The 22,032-nt window shown below is 37.7% G+C and overlaps 2 protein-coding genes and 1 non-coding gene across 4 annotated transcripts; 1 reads left to right on the forward strand and 2 right to left on the reverse strand.

The window, feature by feature from the left end:
- Nucleotides 1–555: 555 nt before the first annotated feature.
- Nucleotides 556–14,611, reverse strand: nop2 (NOP2 nucleolar protein homolog (yeast)). 2 transcript variants are annotated; one of them, XM_051720431.1, is made up of 16 exons: nt 14,492–14,611; nt 13,788–13,915; nt 13,664–13,703; nt 13,501–13,559; nt 13,123–13,376; nt 11,417–11,633; nt 10,126–10,325; nt 9,012–9,101; nt 8,815–8,902; nt 8,551–8,691; nt 8,172–8,311; nt 4,366–4,455; nt 4,105–4,227; nt 3,668–3,765; nt 3,397–3,533; nt 556–1,355 (listed from the first exon to the last, which is right to left on the reverse strand). In XM_051720431.1, the coding sequence occupies exons 2-16, from the start codon at nt 13,891–13,893 to the stop codon at nt 919–921; spliced, it is 2,220 nt and encodes a 739-aa protein (XP_051576391.1). In that variant the 5' UTR covers nt 13,894–13,915; nt 14,492–14,611; the 3' UTR covers nt 556–918. The 2 variants fall into 2 exon arrangements, with proteins under 2 accessions (XP_051576391.1, XP_051576390.1); XM_051720430.1 differs by having other exon boundaries at nt 14,454–14,572.
- On the reverse strand, nt 9,834–9,975 carry LOC127454674 (small nucleolar RNA SNORA29). The gene has a single exon (XR_007899591.1). It is a non-coding gene; the product is annotated as a small nucleolar RNA SNORA29 (small nucleolar RNA).
- gtf3c6 (general transcription factor IIIC, polypeptide 6, alpha) lies at nt 14,542–22,028 on the forward strand. The gene is made up of 2 exons (XM_051720443.1): nt 14,542–14,804; nt 21,440–22,028. Exons 1-2 carry the CDS (start codon nt 14,670–14,672, stop codon nt 21,872–21,874), a joined length of 570 nt encoding a protein of 189 aa, XP_051576403.1. The 5' UTR covers nt 14,542–14,669; the 3' UTR covers nt 21,875–22,028.
- The last annotated feature ends 4 nt before the right edge of the window (nt 22,029–22,032 follow it).

The following is a 22,032-nucleotide window of genomic DNA, read 5'->3' on the forward strand; positions in this document are numbered from 1 at the left end:
TTTGCCTACACATGCACTACATTTCAACAGAATTAACAGAGTTGGGAGGAACAAGCGGTGATAATTATGACATTTTGGGCCATCTATTGTGGAGATGGAAGGATTTAAAGCAAGCACAGAGAAACCATCTTAGTTCAAAGGGTATGAGCTCGGGGCTTTGCAGCACACAATGTGATAAGTGTGTTACCATGGTTACATGGCACAGGGCCAAAAGGGTGGGAAGGAAGAGGTGCTCGCACATAGCTGAAGTTCATTCAGTGAGTGTTTTAGCCGTTTGAACCAGAAGAAAATGTTTTGTGTTATGTGGTGTCAGCGATGCGATACAAAATGTGAAGTCAATAGGTTTTGTTGAATAGCAGTCGTTATGCACTCAGGCTCAAAGGAACATTTCACTTCTACCTCAATAGTTTTTGTTTGGATTTGATTGGATTGTGATGTTCTGAAAGACTGAAAGAAAAGGTCAGGTTAGTTTAGTCACTCTATACTTAAGGAAGGCGATAGCCACAATGTTGAAAGATTTCAGATAGTTTCACTTTTTCAGAATGACACCATACCTCTCTTTTGAAACTTATTTTTTAATCAGTGTGAGCAAAAAGAAACATCAAAACAGACGGTTTACTTCCATTCCTATGCAATATTTCAGTTAAATGTTTCTTTTCCAAGACAAAATACATAAAATGGACAATGAAGTACACATTTATAAAATTTATAACCAGAACATTAAGGTAAACCTCTAAGTAAAGTTAAAAGGTTTACAAAAGTCTTCAGAGCAATCTGTGTAAGTTTCTAAAGGATGACTGTGGTCTCGAGATCTTGGTGTCCTCAACAGCAGTGTGGGGTTGGTTTAACTTTGCTGTCCAGTCAAATCATTGACAGAGACATAGGCAGAGTCATTTAACTTTGAAATGTGACTGAATTTCAGTGTCCACTCTCCTGTTGTCCATGCATTTTCTTTAACTTCTTAAATTGGTTTTTCCCGATCCTGTTCTTCTTTTTCGTTTGGTTTTTCTTCTTCTCAAATTGGCTCCCTCCTTCCTTCTCCTCCACTACCTTTTTCTTTGCATCTCCGTTCACTTCTTTGACTTGCTTTTTGTTGAATTTCTCACTCTTTGATGCTTCTCCCTCAAACTTGGCAATTTTGGCCTTTTTGGGGCCATCAGATTTTTTACTGTCTGATTTTATGCCAGTCTTTTTCTCCATGATGGGCAGCTTAGCTTTTTTCTGTTTTAATTTCTGCTTTTTGCTTGAGGGGGTTTTCGCCACAGTTAAAGTGGGCTTCTGCTCCATAGATTTAGACTTTTGGATCTTCACTGATGAGGCTGCTGTTTCCATTTTTGTAGATTCTACTTCATTCTCTACAGAAAAAGAAGAATTAAAATCAGATACAAAATCCATATAATCCTAAATCTCCAGAAAACAAAAGTTGTTGTTGAAAGAGGTGCTAGTGAGGCCAGCAGGGGGTGCTCTCCCTGTGGTCTGTGTGGGTCTTAACGCCCCAGTGTAGAGACAGGGACACTATACTGTAAAAAGGGCACCGTCCTTCGGATGAGACGTTAAACCAAGGTCCTGACTCTCTGAGGTCATTAAAATCCCAAGGCACTTCTCGTAAAAGTGTAGGGGTGTAACCCCAGTGTCCTGGCCAAATTAACCAATTGGCCCTTATGAAACTTTGCCTCCTAATAATCCCCATCCATTAATTGGCTCTATAACTCTACTCTCACCTCTCCAGGTGCTGGGGTGTGGTGAGCGTACTGGCACACTATTGCTGCCGTCGAATCATCTAGGTGGATGCTGCACACTGGTGGTGGTTGAGGAGATTCCTATGATCTCTATGTAAAGCGCTTTGAGTGTAGTTTTAAAAAAGTGCTATACAAGTGTAAAATTCATTTATTCATTTAAAATCACCAATTCACTAAATGTAACTTTCCAGCACTACGTATGACAGAGAGAACAGCTGAGGAGTTGAGGAGAGTGTTAGTAACATTTAAAAACTGTGCAACAAAATGTTACTTGTTGGAAAAAGTAGTTACTGGAAAAGCTACACAAAGCTGCTTAACTACCGTCACGCATCTGAAAAAGTGTAGTTAAGTTAGATACATCGCTAGCACGGGTGTAATGGTTCAAGTTTTTCTCACAGTTCAGTTTGTATCACGATTTAAGGGTCATGATTTCGGTACGGTTTGTTATTTGCTACGTTCAGAAAAAAAAAAAAAAAAACACTACAGCCAATTCCAAAGTAAGAATACTCAATTTGGTAAAAAACAGGTTTGCCCTTATGAAAAATCACCATGGTATTATTTCAGTAACAATAGTTTAACCATAGAAACCACAAAATTATCCATGGTTCATACAGTCATGGTTATTACAACACTACTACAGAATTACTGTAGTAAAACCATGGTTAATTTTCGTTAGGGTCAATAAAAAAAAAAGAAGAAAAGTTTTCCCTAATTACTTTATCAACATTTCAACTTTATTTCCTGCATTATTATGCTACATGCATCAACATTAAGTGCATTACACACTCAACTCTACATATTGCCTATTTAACATTCGAAAGCAGTACATCACTAAAGAAGGAATAACTTTGCTATTAAAATGGATATGAGAGGGGATGTCATAATGCGGCTAGAGTGTTTTAATCATACGCTGAAATTTTTTATTTTAAAAAGGAGTAGGGCAACATATATTTGGCAATGAACACCCCAGGCACTTCAGTTATTGTTTTATGTTTGTCTGAATAAGAACTGACTGCTTAAAAGCAGAAGGGAGTGTGAACATTTCGGCTCACCTGCGCTTCTCTGCGTGCCCTGTGTGCTATTTATACCAGAGTAATGTCGTGAATGGTAATCATGTTTGATGTATTACCATGAGTTTATGGCACTCGCGTTGGAACAATGTCTGCAAACAGTGACTGTTTTGTCAAAGTTTTTTTACCACTGCTGTTTTAATTGACTGCAAATTGACAATGTTCCCAGATGGGAGACTTGAATGGCGCAGAGGGCTTCTCGATCTGCAACGTATTTTCTCCGCTTGCAGTTTTCAACTACAGACCAACGTGTGCGGGACTGTGTGGATACTAACAGTTAATTGGACAGCTACTCTCTGTAGAAAGGTGATCCACGTGAGACACAGGCAGATCGTATTCATCTACAGAGCCATTCAGGTGCATTAGCAGAGGTCGCAACTGTCTTTTTGACATTGTGTTTTCTTCACCAAACTGTTTGCTCCAGATGTGTCGTTAGACTTGAGATGACCCGCGGTGCAAATGCTTACCGAACCATGGGTGGCAAACCGTACGGTTCGTTTTTTTTTTTGTTTTTTTTTACCAAGAACTGTTAAACTCCTAGTCACTAGTCTTAGTTGCTCCCCAACACTGGAGATGAGAGTACACACCTGCTTCTTTTGGTGCAGTGGGGATTGTGTTTGAGAACTTCTTCAGCTTGGCAACAAAAAATCCATCCATGTTGTGGGAGTGAGGATAGAATCGGCGAGAAAGTTTGAGAGAGGGATGAAAACGTCGCTCTCTGAATCTGTGGAGAGGAGAATATCTTATTTTCTACTTGCACTTCACAATTTCTTACTCCTCCTCTTGCAATTCACTTGAACTCAATTTCAGGGAGTACAGCCTTTATTATTGTAGGTGTCTGAAATAAGGCCTCATTACCTGGTGAATCCCTCCTTGCCAAAGTCCAGTGCTGTGGGGACCAGCTTTACATTTCTCTTCTTCAGAGCATAGTCCACCACCCACTCATTCTCTTCCACCTATAGATGAGACAAATCAAATCTCCATAAGGAATACACTACAAAATAATTGAGCAAACTCTTGTGATGGTTGGTGGACAAAAATGCAATCTAACAAGCTTTTTCAAACTCATCTGACATAGATTCAGACAATCCTCTATCCACCTCTTCCATTTTTCTCCAAATAGACTGTTGCATAAAAAAATCAACATATAGTAAATGTGTAGTTATGAACATATGGCTTTACACAGCTAATCTTCTCTAAGACAGTAGTTCTTTAAAAGTTTTGCTTCATCACACCAGACTTTGACCTTTGTGCACACGAGAAATAGTAGCAGTGTGGTTCAGTGCATATCTCACCATAACTGAGCAGGTGCAGTAAACGAGGAATCCACCAGTTGGAGACTCTGCATTTACAGAGTCAATGGCAGACAGAATGAGCTCTTTCTGCAGGTGAGCTGAGCGAAGAATATCAGACTCATCCTGAGAGATAAAGAGAGAGATATTTAAGATTTCTTAAGTGTAGCTGGTCTAAAAATGCATAAAACACTGCAAAATAATGAGGTGTAAGCACTCAAAAAGTTAAAAAACAAAACAAGGTTATTTTCAGAACAGAATTACCTTGCCAGTTTTCACAGCTGGATCTCTGGAGATGACTCCCGTACCTGAGCAGGGTGCATCTAATAACACTCTGTCAAAACCTCCCATTACCTAGCATTCAAGATAGAACAATACAGATTAGGCATACAGTGCATTCATAAGTATTCAGACCCCTTCATTTTTGTCCACATTTTGTTATGTTGCAGCCTTATGCTAAAATGCTTTATTATTTTCTTCACATCAATCTACACTCCATACCCCATAATGACAAAGCAAAAACAGATTTTTGATAACTGCAAATATATTAAAAAGAAATAAACTGAAATATCACACTGACATTAGTATTCAGACCCTTTGCTATGACACTTGAAATTTAGCTCAGGTACAGCCCATTTCTCTGGATCATCTTTGAGATGTTTCTACACTTTGATTGGAGTCCACCTGTGGCAAATTCAATTGATTGGACATGATTTGGAAAGGCACACATGTGTCTATATGAGGTCTTACAGCTGAAAATGCATTTCAGAGCAAAAACCAAGCCATGAGGTCAAAGGAACTGCCTGCAGAGTTCAGAGACAGGATTGTGTCGAGGCACAGATCTGGGGAAGGCTACAAAAAAATTTCGGCTGTATTGAAGTATCCCAAGAGCACAGTGGCCTCCATAATTCTTAAATGGAAGTTTGGAACAACCAGGACTCTTCCTAGAGCTGGCCGGCCGTCCAAACTGAGCAAACAGGGGAGAAGGGCCTTGGCAAGAGAGGGGACCAAGAACCCGAGGGTCACTCTGGTTGAGCTCCAGAGATCATGTGGAGATGAGAGAAGCTTGCAGAAGGACAACCATCACTGCAACACTCAACCGATCTGGGCTTTATGGCATAGTGGCCAGACGGAAGCCTCTCCTCCGTGCAAGACACATAAAAAAAACCCTAAAGGACTCTCAGACTGTGAGAAACAAGATTCTCTGGTCTGATGAAAGGAAGATTGAAGTGTTTGGCCTCAATTCCAAGCATCATGTCTGGAGGAAACCAGGCACCGCTCATCACCTGTGCAATACCATCTGAACGGCGATAAATGGTGGTGGTAGCATCATGCTGTGGGGGTGTTTTTCAGTGGCAGGGACTGGGGGACTGGTCAGGGTTGAAGGAAAGCTGAACGCAGCATAATACAGAGATTTGTTTTTATTTTTTTGCCCTTTTTTTTCTCCCCAATTTGGAATACCCAATTCCCAGTGTGCTCTAAGTCCTCATGGTGATGTAGTGACTCGCGGAGGACAAATCTCAGTTGCCTCCACTTCTGAGACCATCAAACCGCGCATCTTATCACGTGGGCTTGTTGAGCACATTACCGCATAGACATAGCGCGTGTGGAGTCCACCCACAACTCACCATGTGCCCCATCGAGAGCGAGAACCGCATTATAGCGACCACGAGGAGGTTACCCCATATGACTCTACCCTCCCTAGCAACTGGGCCAATTTTGTTGCTTAGGAGACCTGGCTTGAGTCACTCAGCACGCCCTGGATTCGAACTCGCAACTCCAGGGGTGGCAGTCAGTGTCTTTACTTGCTGAGCTACCAAGGCCCCTCAATACAGAGATTCTTAATGAAAACCTGGTCCAGAGTGCTCAGGACCTCAGACTGGGCCGAAGGTTCACCTTCCAACAGGACAATGATCCCAAGCACACAGCCAAGACAACTCAAGAGTGGCTTAGGGACAACTCTGTAAATAATATTGAGTGGCCCAGCCAGAGCCCGGACTTGAATCCATTTGAATATCTCTGGATAGACCTGAAAATGGCTGTCCACCGACGGTCCCCATCCAACCTGACAGAGCTTGAGAGGATCTGCAGAGAAGAATGACAGAAAATCCCCAAATCCAGGTGTGCAAAGCTTGTCGCATCATACCCCAAAAGACTTGAGGCTGTAATCGCTGCCAAAGGTTCTTCAACTAAGTACTGCGTTAAGGGTCTGAATACTTGTCAATGTGATATTTCAGTTTTTTCTTTTTAATACATTTGCAAAGTTATCAAAAATCTGGTTTTTGCTTTGTCATTATGGGGTTTGGAGTGTAGATTGATGTGAAATGTTGATTACCACAAAAATTAATTTTGACTCGTTTCTCCTTTAAAAAAAAAAAAAAGAAGAAAAAAAAGCATAAATCGAGGTTACAGTGAGGCACTTACAATAGAAGTAAATGTGGACAATGAAGGTAAATGTGACCAATCTTTGGAGGGTTTAAACACAGAAATGTGAAGCATATAATTTGATAAAAGCACTTGCATTAATTCTTCTGTTAAAGCTTGTGTATTATTGGTGCTTTAAGTTGTTTAAATTGTAATATTTATAGTTGTTTTAGGGTTTGTTGACATTACATCATCATGGTAACGAAGTTGTAAAATTGGCTATAACTTTACGCAGAAAAGGTGTAAGTGATTTTATCACACTAAAATCGTGTTTACATGTATCCTTTGTCTTGTGGCTATACTTTTGAAAAGCATTTTTACGTTCAAAAATTTGCCCCATTTACTTCCATTGTAAGTGCCTCACTGGAACACAGATTTTTGCTTTTTTTTTTTTTTTTTTAAGTAAAAGAGAAACGAGTCGAAATAAATTGTGGTAATCAACATTATGCCACAAATGCTGTCGATTGAGTTTAACTTGTTTTAAACCCAGAAGATTCCTTTAATGTGACATTTCTGGTTATTGATTCATTGTCATTATTTCATAAAATTATTATTATTCATTTTATTTCTATTTTATTTTTGCATTATATTTAATACATTATATTGTGGGATCTTAATATTGTATAAAGAATTATTATGTTTATAAATCCCTTCCTTGCCTTTTCATTTAGTTGGATGATTGTATTAATAGTAAATTTTTCACTTGTTGCTGCTTGAACTTTAATGAGGGGAACACGTGCTCTCTCATGAGGGCAAGAGATGAAAGGAAAGCAGAGAAAGAGTGCATGTTTCTGGACTCTACTGGTGCTACTATTGTTAAAGCCGTTTAATTGGGAGATATTTAATAAAGACATTTGAATTACACCACATGTTGTAACTACAGTTATTTTTGAGATGCCTATGCCTGGCAGGGACTGAGATGCTTCCACCATAAATGATAATAAGGACCTTTTCACTGCTCGCACTGTTTTCCCTCTGCCTTGTCGCGCGTGAAACGGCACATTAACAGTACAGTACACAAGCTAGTTTTCATATTCACCATACCTCTCCCACTGCATCGCTCTTAACTGCTGAATCAAGTTTGTTGTCTTACAATACTACTCCAGTATTACCCACACTACGTGATGTCATGACAGTGCTGCTGAAGTCTTAAAGAAGCCACATGTTTTTTTGTGACATGAGCGATTGGTTTGTGATTGGCCAAATTACCGATCGAGTCATAGGACGTGAATATCCGCCGATACCAATCGGTGGCCGATTGATTGGAGCCACCCTACTTTCCATTATACTTTGATATCTTATCAATTATAACCTACCATCTTGACGTTGATTTAAAAAAACTACATCACATCTAGCTTATGGAAATGCATCACAAAACTGATACATGAGGCAAAAGTTTCATTTTAAAAGAATAGTTCACCCCAAAAATAAAACTTTTTGTTTGTTTGTTTTAATGCCATGCCAGCGTTTATGGCTATTTTCATGGCCAAATCCAGGTTAAAATATAAAAACTGAAAAAAAAAGAAAAAAAAAAGATTCTGGACTGACTTTGATAAAAACCTGTTTCAAAGATGTCAGCAGAATAAAACAAATTGTATGTACTGTATGTATAGACTAAATCGTAATGTAGTGAGAGCAGAACAGACCTTTGGGAATTGTCTGCCATCATAGTTGCAGATCACAGCATTGGTGACACCGAGACGATGGAGGTTTCCCACCACACTCTTCAGTCTGTCTGCATTTGCATCATTAGCCACAATCACACCTGTGTTCCTCATTAACTGAGCTACAACACACAAATGACATGCTTTCAGCTTGTACACACACTCCATAACATTTTCTGATGCTTACTGTAACGCTATAATAGAAAAAAATTATTTTTCAATAGGATGTTTTTCTTTGATGCCAACTATGTATATAATAAAAAAACACATTAACTTATTTACTGTTAAAAAACTAAGTAGAGATCAACTTCATTACAACACCAGTGGTTGGTATGATTGCTATAGAGAAGCATATGCTCACCTATATATGTGGTTTTGCCTCCTGGAGCAGAACACATGTCTAGCACTGACTCCCCCTCCTGGGGAGCAAGTGCCATTACAGGCAGCAGGGACGATGCACCTTGCAGCATGTAATGACCTGCTAAATATTCTGGAGTTGCTCCTGTCAGAAACAGAGAATTACATTTAACATCAATGAACAGCAAAAAAAATAAATAAAAATAAAATAAAATAAAAATAAATTACAGAAAAATTATATATATATATATATGGCATTGGTACTGACCTATGGGAACAGAAGAGTCATAGATAACCAGTCCCACTTTGGACCATTTCCCTATTGGATCCAGGTTCACTCCTCGGTTAATCAGAGCCTGTGTTAGAAAACAAGCCATTAGATTAGGCAAAACATCTGAGGACCAGATCTATCTGACATCTGTTTGAATGTTACTTTGGTACACAAATGCACAGGCACTTCCTTACCTGAGCCAAGTCTCTCCTCCTGGTTTTTAGGGTGTTGGTTCTGATGGTAACCGGCCTCTGAATTTCATTGGCCTCGAGAAAATCAATCAGCTGAAACAATCAACAGTCAACATATTAAAGGGATAGTTCACCAAAACAAAATTAATTCTCTCATCATATACTCACTTTCATGCCATCCCAGATGTGTTTTACTTTCTTTCTTCTACTGAACACAAATGAAGATTTTTAGAAGAATATTTCAGCTCTGTAGGACCACACAATACAAGTGAATGGTGAGTAAAACTTTGAAGTTCCAAAAAGCACATAAAGGTAAAATAAAAGTAATCCATATGACTCCAGTGGTTAAACACATATTTTCAGAAGCAATGTAAGTGTGGTTGAGAAACAGATCAAAGTCCTTTTTATTAAATTCTCCTCCATGCCCAGTAGGTGGTGATATGAACAAAGAATGCAAACTGCCAAAAGCAAAAGAAGAATGTGAAAGTGGAGATTTATGGTAAAAAGTCCTTTAATATTGATCGGTTTCTCACCCACACCTGAAGACATGGATTAAACCACTGGAGTCATATGGATTTATTTTATACTGCCTTCATGTGCTTTTGGACCTTCAAAGTTCTGGTCATCATTCACTTGCATTATGAAGCCCAACAGAGCTGAGATATTCTTCTAAAATCTTAATTTGTGTTCAGCAGAAGAAAGAAAGTCATACACATCTGGGATGGCATGAGGGTGAGAAAATGATCAGAGAATTTTCATTTTTGGGTGAGCTACTGTATCACTTTAATACTACAAAAATGTCCAACATCAGATGACTGCTTTCTGGTTTAGATGTACTGTCAATTCATATAGAGTTGGAGGGAGTGTGGCCATCCAGCCCTTCAGACTTTGACAGACAGTTCCTCTATCCTGTTAGCATAGCCACACACCTTGTGGGGAAGCAGATGGGTGGTACTAAAACAGGAAGTGTCTCTAGTTCAGGGATTGAAGAGGACTGGTGTATATCTTCAAGTTTAGCATTATAATAAAATTAGTTGAGGCCTCTAGTTCAAAAGACTTGTAATACAACAGAAGTGCTATGTTTTCTACTTTGCAAAGGCAATACATCAACACAGACCTCTGAGACAGAGAAGAGGTCCATGAGTTTGCCAATAAGGAACTGGTTGTAGCTGTAATAGGTGCAGAGGTCAGAGCGCAGCAGAGAGAGATACTCTGATCTCTCCTTTCCCTCCTCTCTCTTCTCTCTGAAGTGAGACAACACATCAACATTATCTTTGATCCTCTGATGGATGCCATGCAGGTCCATAGGTAGCAGACCTACAGGAGAGATGGTGGTAGAGGGGTTAGAAGACATTTCTAGATCAGTGGTTCTCAACCCTGTACCTGGAGGTCCCCCAACACTACACATTTTGGATATCTCCCTAATCAAACACACCTGATTCATCTCATCCGCTTGTTAGTAGAGACTCCAAGACCTGAATTGGGTGCGTCAGAAAAGGGAGATATACAAAATGCGCAGTGTTGGGGGGCCTCCAGGAATTGGCTTGAAAAGTGTATAGGGTCATTAAAGGCAGAGATATGTAATAGTGTCAGGTTTTTTTATTTTTGCGCTGCAATAAATAATATTTTTATGATTATTCCATATCAATCAAGTTCAGTATCACATGATATATATTTCTTTGTTTATTACAAGACACATGAGTTCTATTTTCATACAAATTACTACTATATGATGTTAATTTTCTGTGTGCAACACATACATGTATAATATGTTATTTCTTACTCAAGGTGGCGCTGTTGTTTCAGTGATGGACTTGATTTACATTTGACATTGCTATTTTGATAAAGATACAACGTGGAAGTAAACTATAGCGAGTGTAACATGGACAGTATGATTTGGCTATGGTAATTTAGTTATACTACTGAAATTATGTAAGTTGAGCATCTATTTAGACTCATAAAGTACCTGAGAAAATACATGTGTAGTTTATGTAATATTTTATGTAATATTTAGTGCAGAAGTAATGCATCCTGTTCTATGTTCGTTGCATCATCTCTTTGATATTTGAAAAACATCAAAATATAACAATATATTCTTTTCCATTATTTTCTAATTGTTTTGAAAATTTGACACTATCTGTGCATTTTGTAGATCTATTTGTGACAGATATACATGCCGGGTCTCTAAAGACCCAAGTATGTAATAATGTTTGGTGAAACACACATGCATTTAAGGGTTAACTATAACATTTCCAGGACTTACAGATTTGACTAATCCCCATGACTTTTCCAGGCAGGAAAATCAAAATCTTGAAATTTTTCTCTGTTTCAAGATTTTCTATGGTTTCTATGACTATGGGAACCCTGACAAATAGTTTGGTGTGAGGATGTAATATATTTTGACTCACCCTCCTTTTCTCTATCTGCTGCAGCAGGCAGTCTGAATTTGTCCATCTCATGAATGTTTGCCTGAATGGTATCCTCCTCTTCTTCCTCCTCCTCCTTTAGTTCTTCATCACTCATTTCCTCCTCTTCATCATCTTCATCATCCTCCTCATCACTCTCTGGTTTCATGGTTTGCTTTTGTTTTTTCTGTTTTCTGGCAGCTCTCTCTATAGGCAGAAGCTTGAACAAAGAATGATGGGGTCACAATAAGGTATCAGTTATGCTTGGAATTGAATACCATCTAAATAATTACTTATTTCAGCATAATATACAATATATTCTGCATATTATTTTTTAAATAGTATGTGAAACAGTATGCAGTATGTAACGATAAACATTTTAAACAGTAGTATGCTACATTGTTGTCACATCGCCTTACTAAGTTGCCTGGTTATTATTTGGTTAGTGCCGCCCAATAATTTCAAAAATATTTAATTTTGTCTTAAAAGAATGTCTTAACTCTTGGTAGTCCAGTCAAATAATGGGTCAAGGAAGAGAGGTTATAAGTGTGGTTCAATTAACTTCCAGTTAATTTATCACATGAAAAAAGAAAGTCATCCATTTTAAGTCTTATCTTTCTGGAATCCAGTTTTTTATGCAGTGTGGATTGTGTACTGCACATTTTGTCAAATGCAGTAGGTCACCCATGCATATAAACAATCAATGCACAGTATATATATATATATATATATATATATATATATATATATATATATATTCTTTATAATGCAGAAATGGTAAGATTAGAGGGCAAGTATTAAATTCTGAACCTTTAAAGGGATAGATCTTTTACTCACCCTCATGCCACGCCAGATGTGTTTGACTTTCTTACTTGAGCAGAACACAAAGATTTTTAGAAGAATATTTCTGCTCTGTAGGTCCATACAATGCAAGTGAATGGTGATCAGACCTTTGTAGCTCCAAAAATCACATAAAGGAAACATAAAAGTAATCCATCTGACTTCAGTGGTTAAATCTATATCTTCTGAAGCGATATATTAAGTATGATTAAGAAACAGAACAATATTTAAGTCTTTTTTTTACTCTAAATCTCCACTTTCACAATTACATCTTTGTCACATGTGGTGCCTGTTTAGTTTCACTTTCAAAGTGAAAAGTGTAGAGTTATAGTACAAAAGGACTTAAATATTGTTCTGTTTCTCAACCACACCTATCATATCGCTTCTGAAGATATAGATTCAACCACTGGAGTCTTATGGATTACTTTTATTTTGCCTTTATGTGCATTTTGGAGTTTCAAAGGTGTGGACACCATTCACTTGCATTGTATGGACCTACAGAGCTGAGATATTCTTCTAAAAATCTTTGTGTTCTGCAGAAGACAGTTACACACATCTGGGATGGCAAGAGGGTGAGTAATAATTGAGTGTATTTTCATTTTTGGGTGAACTATCCCTTTAAAGGATTTTAAATAGATTTGTCAATGGTATGGTTTTTTTCTTTAGAAGTTCATGCAAATTTGAGTAAAATGTGCATTTAAAAAAAGAGTTTGATTCCCTTTAGAAATTTTGTGTACATCTGATGTGCTGTTGTTGAATTGTATTATGTATATCGGCATTTATATCGGCCATTGAAAAACCCATCTTGGTCGACCTCTAAACAAGATTTCCCATGTACAAAAAGTTTGCTGCATTTGTTGAAAAAGAACCTCTTCTCCATCACTGTCTTCTTTATCCTTTTCTTTCTCCTCATCCCCTTCATCAGCACCATAATCATCAACCATATCATCATCATCATCATCATCATCATCTACATCCTCCATTTGTTTTTTGTCAGGGCCCTCTTCATCATCATCCTCCTCATTTTCCCAGTTGCTGTCGCTGTCTTCATCATTTTCTGATTGATCAATCTTTCGTTTTCTCTGTGCAGGTTTCAGCCATTCACTATTCTCATCTGAGAATCCTGCAAAAAAATAAAATAAAATATATACATATATATATATATATGGATTGATTTCCAAATTCAAGAAGAGTGTTAAAATAAACAAATGTGCCATTCCGAGTTTGATTTTAAAATCTTTAATTACCTTTTTTGGGCTTTTCCTCTTTTTTGGATTCTTTGGGGACTTGAGCTCTCTTTACAGCACTGTAGAAATGTATTTTCAAAAATGTAAAACTGACACAAATAGACATCAGAAACATCTGAAAATATGTGACAGGATTCCTATTCAAAAGCTGTTATTTACTTACCGTTTTCTTGCTCTGCTTGACAGTCTCTTTGGATCATCATCTGAGAAAAGAGGACAACTTGTTAAAACCATTGCTATCAAGAAAAAGCACTATGAAGAAACCTCTGAGAGTATGTGCATTTTACCATCCACCAAAAACTTGGTCAGCTCAGTCTCAGCTCCTTTCTGTTTCCTAGACTTGCGTCCAGGTCCTCTTTTCACCTTATTGGTGGGATCCAACTTCCTGCCCATGCTTGACACCTACAGTGTTCTTCTACGATAACAGCACAAGAAATAACTTGAAAAGATTAATTCTGACTAGACATAAAATTACACAATTATAATGTTAGCAACGTCAGAAACATGGAAAATGTGTGGATTGTCATGTCCCACGTGCTGTGTGGCTTCGACAATGTATCATTACACAACATACACACAAATATAGAATTAAATCAAAGTTTTCCTTATATTAATAGAGGAAGAAATAGTTATCTTGCTTGATACCACCAAAAGTCTGCCTTTTAATTCAGACAAATAAAACTTACTGGCATTACTAGCTGATTGTCAGATTAAAAGCGTGTATCTGTTTTAACAGTTCGTCAACAGTTATGCACATCTAATGTTAACATTAATAATGTTAAGAATACATTTTCTAATAAATAAGTTTTACATTCGATATTACCTTTATATAACACGTTTAAGATAAGTTTCTTTACATGCCATTTACTAACACGTTATACGCTAACAAACTGGACCGCTATGATGGGATTAAAACGTAAACCCCACTCACTCCAAATACAAAAGATACTTACTTTCAACCAAAAAAAAATATTTCTTGGATTCTTCTTACCTTCTCTAAAACGTCTCAAAGAATTTAAGTAAAAAATGGACTTGCGCACATGTGACTTTTCTTCACACGTTGGTTTTCCGGAAGCTGCGTTTAACCTCACTTCCGTCGCGCACATTCTACGGAGGCAATTCACTACACGAGATTAATTTACACAACTGCTTCTTCAGCTGCTGGTGCAATGGAGGACGAATGGGAAGAGGAGGAACAGTTGGTTGTGGCGGAGCTGTCTGGAATGATCAGCACGGATTTACTCTCCAGTCGACAGGGCGCGTGTAAGATAGTGGGCATTGACAGCCAGCAGCCCATGATGCAGGTGGCCTGCATATACATATTTTCCAACATCTAGTGAAAAGCCTTCCCATAAGAGTAGAAAAGTATTTGTGTCCACATACTTTTGGCCATATAGCAATGCTCGGTGGAAAACCAATAGAAATCCTAACAAAAAATGTAATTGTTATAATGGGAATGGTATTGGTTTCATTCAATCTATAATGGTAACGTGTTGGCTTCTATTGGTGGCATGTTTTGTGGATACCATTGGCGAACTGTAATTATCTGCAATGGAAACCAATACAAACCATTAAATGGATAGTTCATCCAAAAACGAAAATCTCTCATAATTTACTCACCCTTTTTTCTGAACACAAACAAAGATTTTTTTTTAGAAGAATATTTCAGCTCTGAAGGTCCATACAATGGAAGTGAATGGTGACCAAAACCTTGAAGCTCCAAAAAGCACAAAGTCAGCATGAAAGTAATCCTTATGACTCCAGTGGTTTAATCAATGTCTTCTGAAGCGATCCAGCTGGTTTTGGGTGAGAACGTACCAAAATGTAACTCATTTTTTTGCTGTAAATTTTGTCATGGCAGTCTCTAGGCTTGATCATGATTTCAAGCTTGATTACACTTTCTAGTGCTTGACGCATAAGCAGAGCCCTAGATGGCACTAGAACAGGGCTACTTAGCTTTGGAAAGCGCAGGGGCCACAAAGCTTGAACCCTGTAGCCTCAAGGGCCACACTCTTAATTTTTATAAAAATTCTTATATACACTGGCGGCCAAAAGTTTGGAATAATATTCAGATTTTGCTCTTATGGAAAGAAATTGGTACTTTTAGTCACCAAAGGGGCATTCAGCTGATCATAATGTATAGTCAGGACATTAATAACATGAAAAATTACTATTACAGTTTGAAAACATGTTCAGAACTTCTTAAACTACCTCAAAGAGTTCTCATCAAAAAATTCTCCATGTGCAGCAATGACAGATTTGCAGATCCTTGACATTCTAGCTGTCAGTTTGTCCAGATACTCAGGTGACATTTCACCTCACGCTTCCTGTTGCACTTGCCATAGATGTGGCTGTCTTGTCGAGGACTTCTCACACACCTTACAGTCTAGCTGATCCCACAAAAGCTCAATGGGGTTGAGATCCATAACACTCTTTTCCAATTATCTGTTGTCCAATGTCTGTGTTTCTTTGCCCACTCTAACCTTTTCTTTTTGATTTTCGGTTTCTAAAGTGGCTTTTCCTTTGCAGTTCTTCCCATAAGGCCTGCACCCCTGAGTCTTCTCTTTACTATTGTACATGAAACTGGTCTGTCTAGATTTGATCAAAAATGACTTTTTTCAAATAGTGATGGTGCTGTTTTTTACATCAGTAATGTCCTGACTATACTTTGATCAGTTGAATGCCACTTTGGTGAATTAAAGTACCAATTTCCTTCAGAAACAGCAAAATCTGTACATTATTCCAAACCTTTGGCTGCCAGTGTATATATACTGTATATACAGTATAGTGTGTGTGTGTGTGTGTGTGTGTGTGTGTATGTGTGTATATATATATATATATATATATATACACACACACACACACACACACACACATACATACACACACCGATCAGCCACAACATTAAAACCACCTGCCTAATACTGTGTAGGTCCCCCTCATTCCACCAAAACAGAACCAACCTGCATCTCAGAATACCATTTTGCGACGCTATTCTTCTCACCAGAATTGTACAGAGTGGTTATCTGAGTTACCATAGACTTTGTCAGTTTGAACCAGTCTGGCCATTCTCTGTTGACCTCTCTCATCAACAAGGCATTTCCGTCCACCAAACTGCCACTTACTGCACGTTTTTGTTTTTGGCACCATTCTGAGTAAATTCTAGAGACTGTTGTGCATGAAAATCCCAGGAGATCAGCAGTTACAGAAATACTCAAACCACCCCATCTGGCACCAACAATCATGCCACGGTCCAAATCACTGAGATCACATTTTTTCCCCATTCTGATGGTTGATGTGAACATTAACTGAAGTTCCTGACCCATATCTGCATGATTTTATGCACTCCACTGCTGCCACATGATTGGCTGTGTAGATAATCACATGGATGATTGTTGGTGCCAGATGGGCTGGTTTGAGTATTTCTGTAACTGTTGGTCTCCTGGGATTTTCACACACAACAGTCTCTAGAGTTTACTCAGAATGGTGCCAATAACAAAAAACATCCAGTGAGCGGCAGTTCTGCAGATGGAAATGCAATGTGATGAGAGAGGTCAACAGAGAATGGCCAGACTGGTTCGAAATGATGAAGTACAGTAACTTGTACAGGATAACCTATCTATAAAATTCTGAAGAGAAGAACAGCATCGCAAAACGGTATTCTGAGATGCAGGTTGGTGCTGTTTTGGCGGCACGAGGGGGACCTACACAATATTAGGCAGCTGCTTTTAATGTTGTGGCTGATCAGTGTATATATACAGGTGCATCTCAATAAATTAGAATGTCGTGGAAAAGTTCATTTATTTCAGTAATTCAACTCAAATTGTGAAACTCGTGTATTAAATAAATTCAATTAACACAGACTGAAGTAGTTTAAGTCTTTGGTTCTTTTAATTGTGATGATTTTGGCTCACATTTAACAAAAACCCACCAATTCACTATCTCAAAAAATTAGAATACATCATAAGTTGTTGGCCTTCTGGAAAGTATGTTCATTTACTGTATATGTACTCAATACTTGGTAGGGGCTCCTTTTGCTTTAATTACTGCCTCAATTCGGCGTGGCATGGAGGTGATCAGTTTGTGGCACTGCTGAGGTGGTATGGAAGCCCAGGTTTCTTTGACAGTGGCCTTCAGCTCATCTGCATTTTTTGGTCTCTTGTTTCTCATTTTCCTCTTGACAATACCCCATAGATTCTCTATGGGGTTCAGGTCTGGTGAGTTTGCTGGCCAGTCAAGCACACCAACACCATGGTCATTTAACCAACTTTTGGTGCTTTTGGCAGTGTGGGCAGGTGCCAAATCCTGCTGGAAAATGAAATCAGCATCTTTAAAAAGCTGGTCAGCAGAAGGAAGCATGAAGTGTTCCAAAATTTCTTGGTAAACGGGTGCAGTGACTTTTGGTTTCAAAAAACACAATGGACCAACACCAGCAGATGACATTGCACCCCAAATCATCACAGACTGTGGAAACTTAACACTGGACTTCAAGCAACTTGGGTTATGAGCTTCTCCACCCTTCCTCCAGACTCTAGGACCTTGGTTTCCAAATGAAATACAAAACTTGCTCTCATCTGAAAAGAGGACTTTGGAACACTGGGCAACAGTCCAGTTCTTCTTCTCCTTAGCCCAGGTAAGACGCCTCTGACGTTGTCTGTGGTTCAGGAGTGGCTTAACAAGAGAAATACGACAACTGTAGCCAAATTCCTTGACACGTCTGTGTGTGGTGGCTCATGATGCCTTGACCCCAGCCTCAGTCCATTCCTTGTGAAGTTCACCCAAATTCTTGAATCGATTTTGCTTGACAATCCTCATAAGGCTGCGGTTCTCTCGGTTGGTTGTGCATCTTTTTCTTCCACACTTTTCCCTTCCACTCAACTTTCTTTTAACATGCTTGGATACAGCACTCTGTGAACAGCCAGCTTCTTTGGCAATGAATGTTTGTGGCTTACCCTCCTTGTGAAGGATGTCAATGATTGTCTTCTGGACAACTGTCAGATCAGCAGATTGTGTAGCCTAGTGAACCAAACTGAGAGACCATTTTGAAGGCTCGGGAAACCTTTGCAGGTGTTTTGAGTTGATTAGCTGATTGGCATGTCACCATATTCTAATTTTTTGAGATAGTGAATTGGTGGGTTTTTGTTAAATGTGAGCCAAAATCATCACAATTAAAAGAACCAAAGACTTAAACTACTTCAGTCTGTGTGCATTGAATTTATTTAATACACGAGTTTCACAATTTGAGTTGAATTACTGAAATAAATGAACTTTTCCACGACATTCTAATTTATTGAGATGCACCTGTATATATACCCTACCGGTCAAAACTTTTGAAACACTTGCCTGAAATGTTTCTCATGATCTTAAAAATCTTTTGATCTTTAGGCGTATGCTTAAATGTTTGAAATTAGTTTTGTAGACAAAAATATACAGTGCATCCGGAAAGTATTCACAGCGATTCACTTTTTCCATATTTTGTTATGTTATAGCCTTATTCCACAATGGATTAAATTCATTATTTTCCTCAAAATTCTACAAACAATACCCCATAATGACAACATGAAAGAAGTTTGTTTGAAATCTTTGCAAATGTATTAAAAATAACTAACAAAAAAAAAATCACTGTATTTTCCGGATGCACTGTAATTGTGCCACCATATTCATTTATTTCATTATAAAACTAAAATGTAATTTAAAAAAAAAAAGTTTTTGAAATTGATGACTTGGACCAAATAATAAAGAAAAGCAGCCAATAAGTGCCCAACATAGATGGGAACTCCTTCAATACTGTTTAAAAAGCATCCCAGGGTGATACCTCAAGAAGTTGGTTGAGAAAATGTCAAGAGTACATGTCTGCAAAATCTAGGCAAAGGGTGACTACTTTGAAGATGCTAAAATATAACACAGTTTTGATTTATTCCATAGTTTTGATGACTTCACTATTATTCTAATATGTGAGAAAATTATTATAATGAAGAATGAGTAAGTGTTTCAGAACTTTTGACCGGTAGTGTGTATATACATATCTATATATATATATATATATATATATATAGATATATATATCTATATCTATATCTATATATATATATATATATATATATAGATATATTAGTAAATATTTTCATAGTAATGGTAATAGTATTTTATAGTAATCGTTATAGTCATTTTGTCATGGTTTGGTTTTAATTTTTAAAATTAATTGCATTTATTGCAGTATACAAAACAGTTCAGTTCTGTTGTTACCCTCAAAGATGCTATCAAACATCATGAGTGTTCAACATCACACTCACATAAGATGAGTTCATAAACAAAAGATACAGTCGAAGTCAGAAGTTAACATACACTTAGGTTGAAGTCATTAAAACTTTTTTTTTTTTTAACACCGCAGATTTAATATTAGCAAACTATAGTTTTGGCAAGTCGTTTAGGACATCTACTTTGTGCATGACATGAGTAATTTGACAAAGCCTGTAGGAGGCCTACAAACCTGACTCAGTTACACCAGTTCTGTCTGGAGAATGGGCCAATATTCCAGCAATTATTGTGAGAAGCTTGTGGAAGGTTACCCAAAATGTTTGACCCAAGTTAAACAATTCAAAGGCAATGCTACCTGTGATGTGATGAAAGAAATAAAAGCTGAAATAAATAATTCTCTCTACTATTATTCTGTCATTTCACATTCTTAAAATAAAGTAGTGATCCTAACTGACCTAAGACAGGGAATTTTTTCTACAATTAAATATCAGGAATTGTGAAATTTTTTTTTATTTGGCTAAGGTGTAACTTCTGACTTCAACTGTATATGCACTGTAACTTCACAACTGCTAAAATGATATGATTTGTTCATCCTCTTAAACGTTTTGCAGTCAGGTTATTTTTTCCTGTTATTGCTGTTATCATGATGAGCATATTTCTCCATTGAGCTATTCAGTTGCGTTTGACAGATTTGATTTTACGCAGATGAGTGTCTCTCAAGTGAGACTGAGTGCTCGTGTGCGCACATACTGTTATGAAAGCATGCACATACAGACCTTCGCTCTCATGAGCTATGCTCAGAAATTCTTTGTTTATTTCATTCATTACATCCTTTTGCAGTTTATTTCCCTGTCTGACTGTGCTGTGCTTCAGCAATACAGAGAGTACCATAAATATTCTGGAAAATGGACACCTGACAATTCATGCAAACTTCAGAAGGCATGGATTAAAACACTGGAGTCGTATGGATTACTTTTATGCTGCTTTTATGTACTTTTTGGAGCTTAAATTTTTTGGTCACCATTCACTTGCATTGTATGGACCTACAGAGCTGAGATATTCTTCTAAAAATATTTGTTTGTGTTTACCAGAAGAAAGTCATACACATCTGGGATGGCATGATGGTGAGTAAATGATAGAATTTTCATTTTTGGGTGAACTATACTTATAAATCCTTATGGAATGTGGTCTAAAACATGCTACACTTGTAATGCTATTTGTAGTGTAAGTCATTAGAATCTACTCTAACAGTTCTACTGTTTTCTTTTTTTCGCAACAGGTAGTGTAGAATAGGTACTCAAATGAATGCAGGTTTTTGCATTACTCCTTTTTCATTCCTATCAGTGTTACAGTAATGGCTTTCTATTTTGAAATCTGTTATGTTCAGTTTTCACAATGACCATGTGCATTTATGGATGTATAATTTTTCACAAATTAGCAACTATAATATGTCATGTTTCAAATTGTTTAAAAATAAAACATACTTTTTTACCGTAAGTACACTTAAGGACCAGGCCGCCGGCATTAATTGAAATAATAATTAAAAATTCAGACCAAAACAATTTTGTGTTGTCAAAAAAAAAAAAAAAAAAAAAAAGGGAACAATGCTATAAATTTTAATGTTACATAAGCAGATTTCAAATCAATGTATTTTCCTAAATCCTGCATTCACCTGTTTCAGGTGGGACGGTATGTGTTCGCCGGGGAATATGAGGATGCCATCGGAACGTGTGTTATTTTTGAAGAAGAGCGCCAGGACGCTGCTAACTGTAATCCTGTCCTTAAATACAAATGTCAGACGATGAAGAAACTGATGCTGCAGAGGACATTCCTGTCGGAGAGGAAACAGGATGAGCCAGTCTCTGACCGCATTGAAGTGCTGTCTCTCAATGAGGGAGAAGTGTTCGGGGGGCGGACGACCGCAGTTTGTCACTATCTGGATCCATCAGAGACAGAGAAATCTGTGCTTGAAGAATCTAAAGGTTGCGAAGGTTCTGAAATGAGCGATGAATCGCCGGCTGAAATGGATGAGACTGAGGCAGGCACTACGCTTTTAGAGGAGACAGTAGATGCAACAATGAATGCCAGCAGCTGTTCTATACATCTAAACAAGTAGAGGATGTTGGCTCTTGTACACAACTCAATTTCTGATAATGTACATTTTGCATTATGTAAATACATGTTCTTTGGTTTGTAATAATAGTTGGCTTGTATTTTGTTTTTTTACTTAAAAGAATCTAAGACAAAATAAATAATATTTTCCTCTTCAATTTT

The sequence above is a fragment of the Myxocyprinus asiaticus genome, chromosome 16 (assembly GCF_019703515.2).
Source record: "Myxocyprinus asiaticus isolate MX2 ecotype Aquarium Trade chromosome 16, UBuf_Myxa_2, whole genome shotgun sequence".
Lineage (NCBI taxonomy): Eukaryota > Metazoa > Chordata > Actinopteri > Cypriniformes > Catostomidae > Myxocyprinus > Myxocyprinus asiaticus.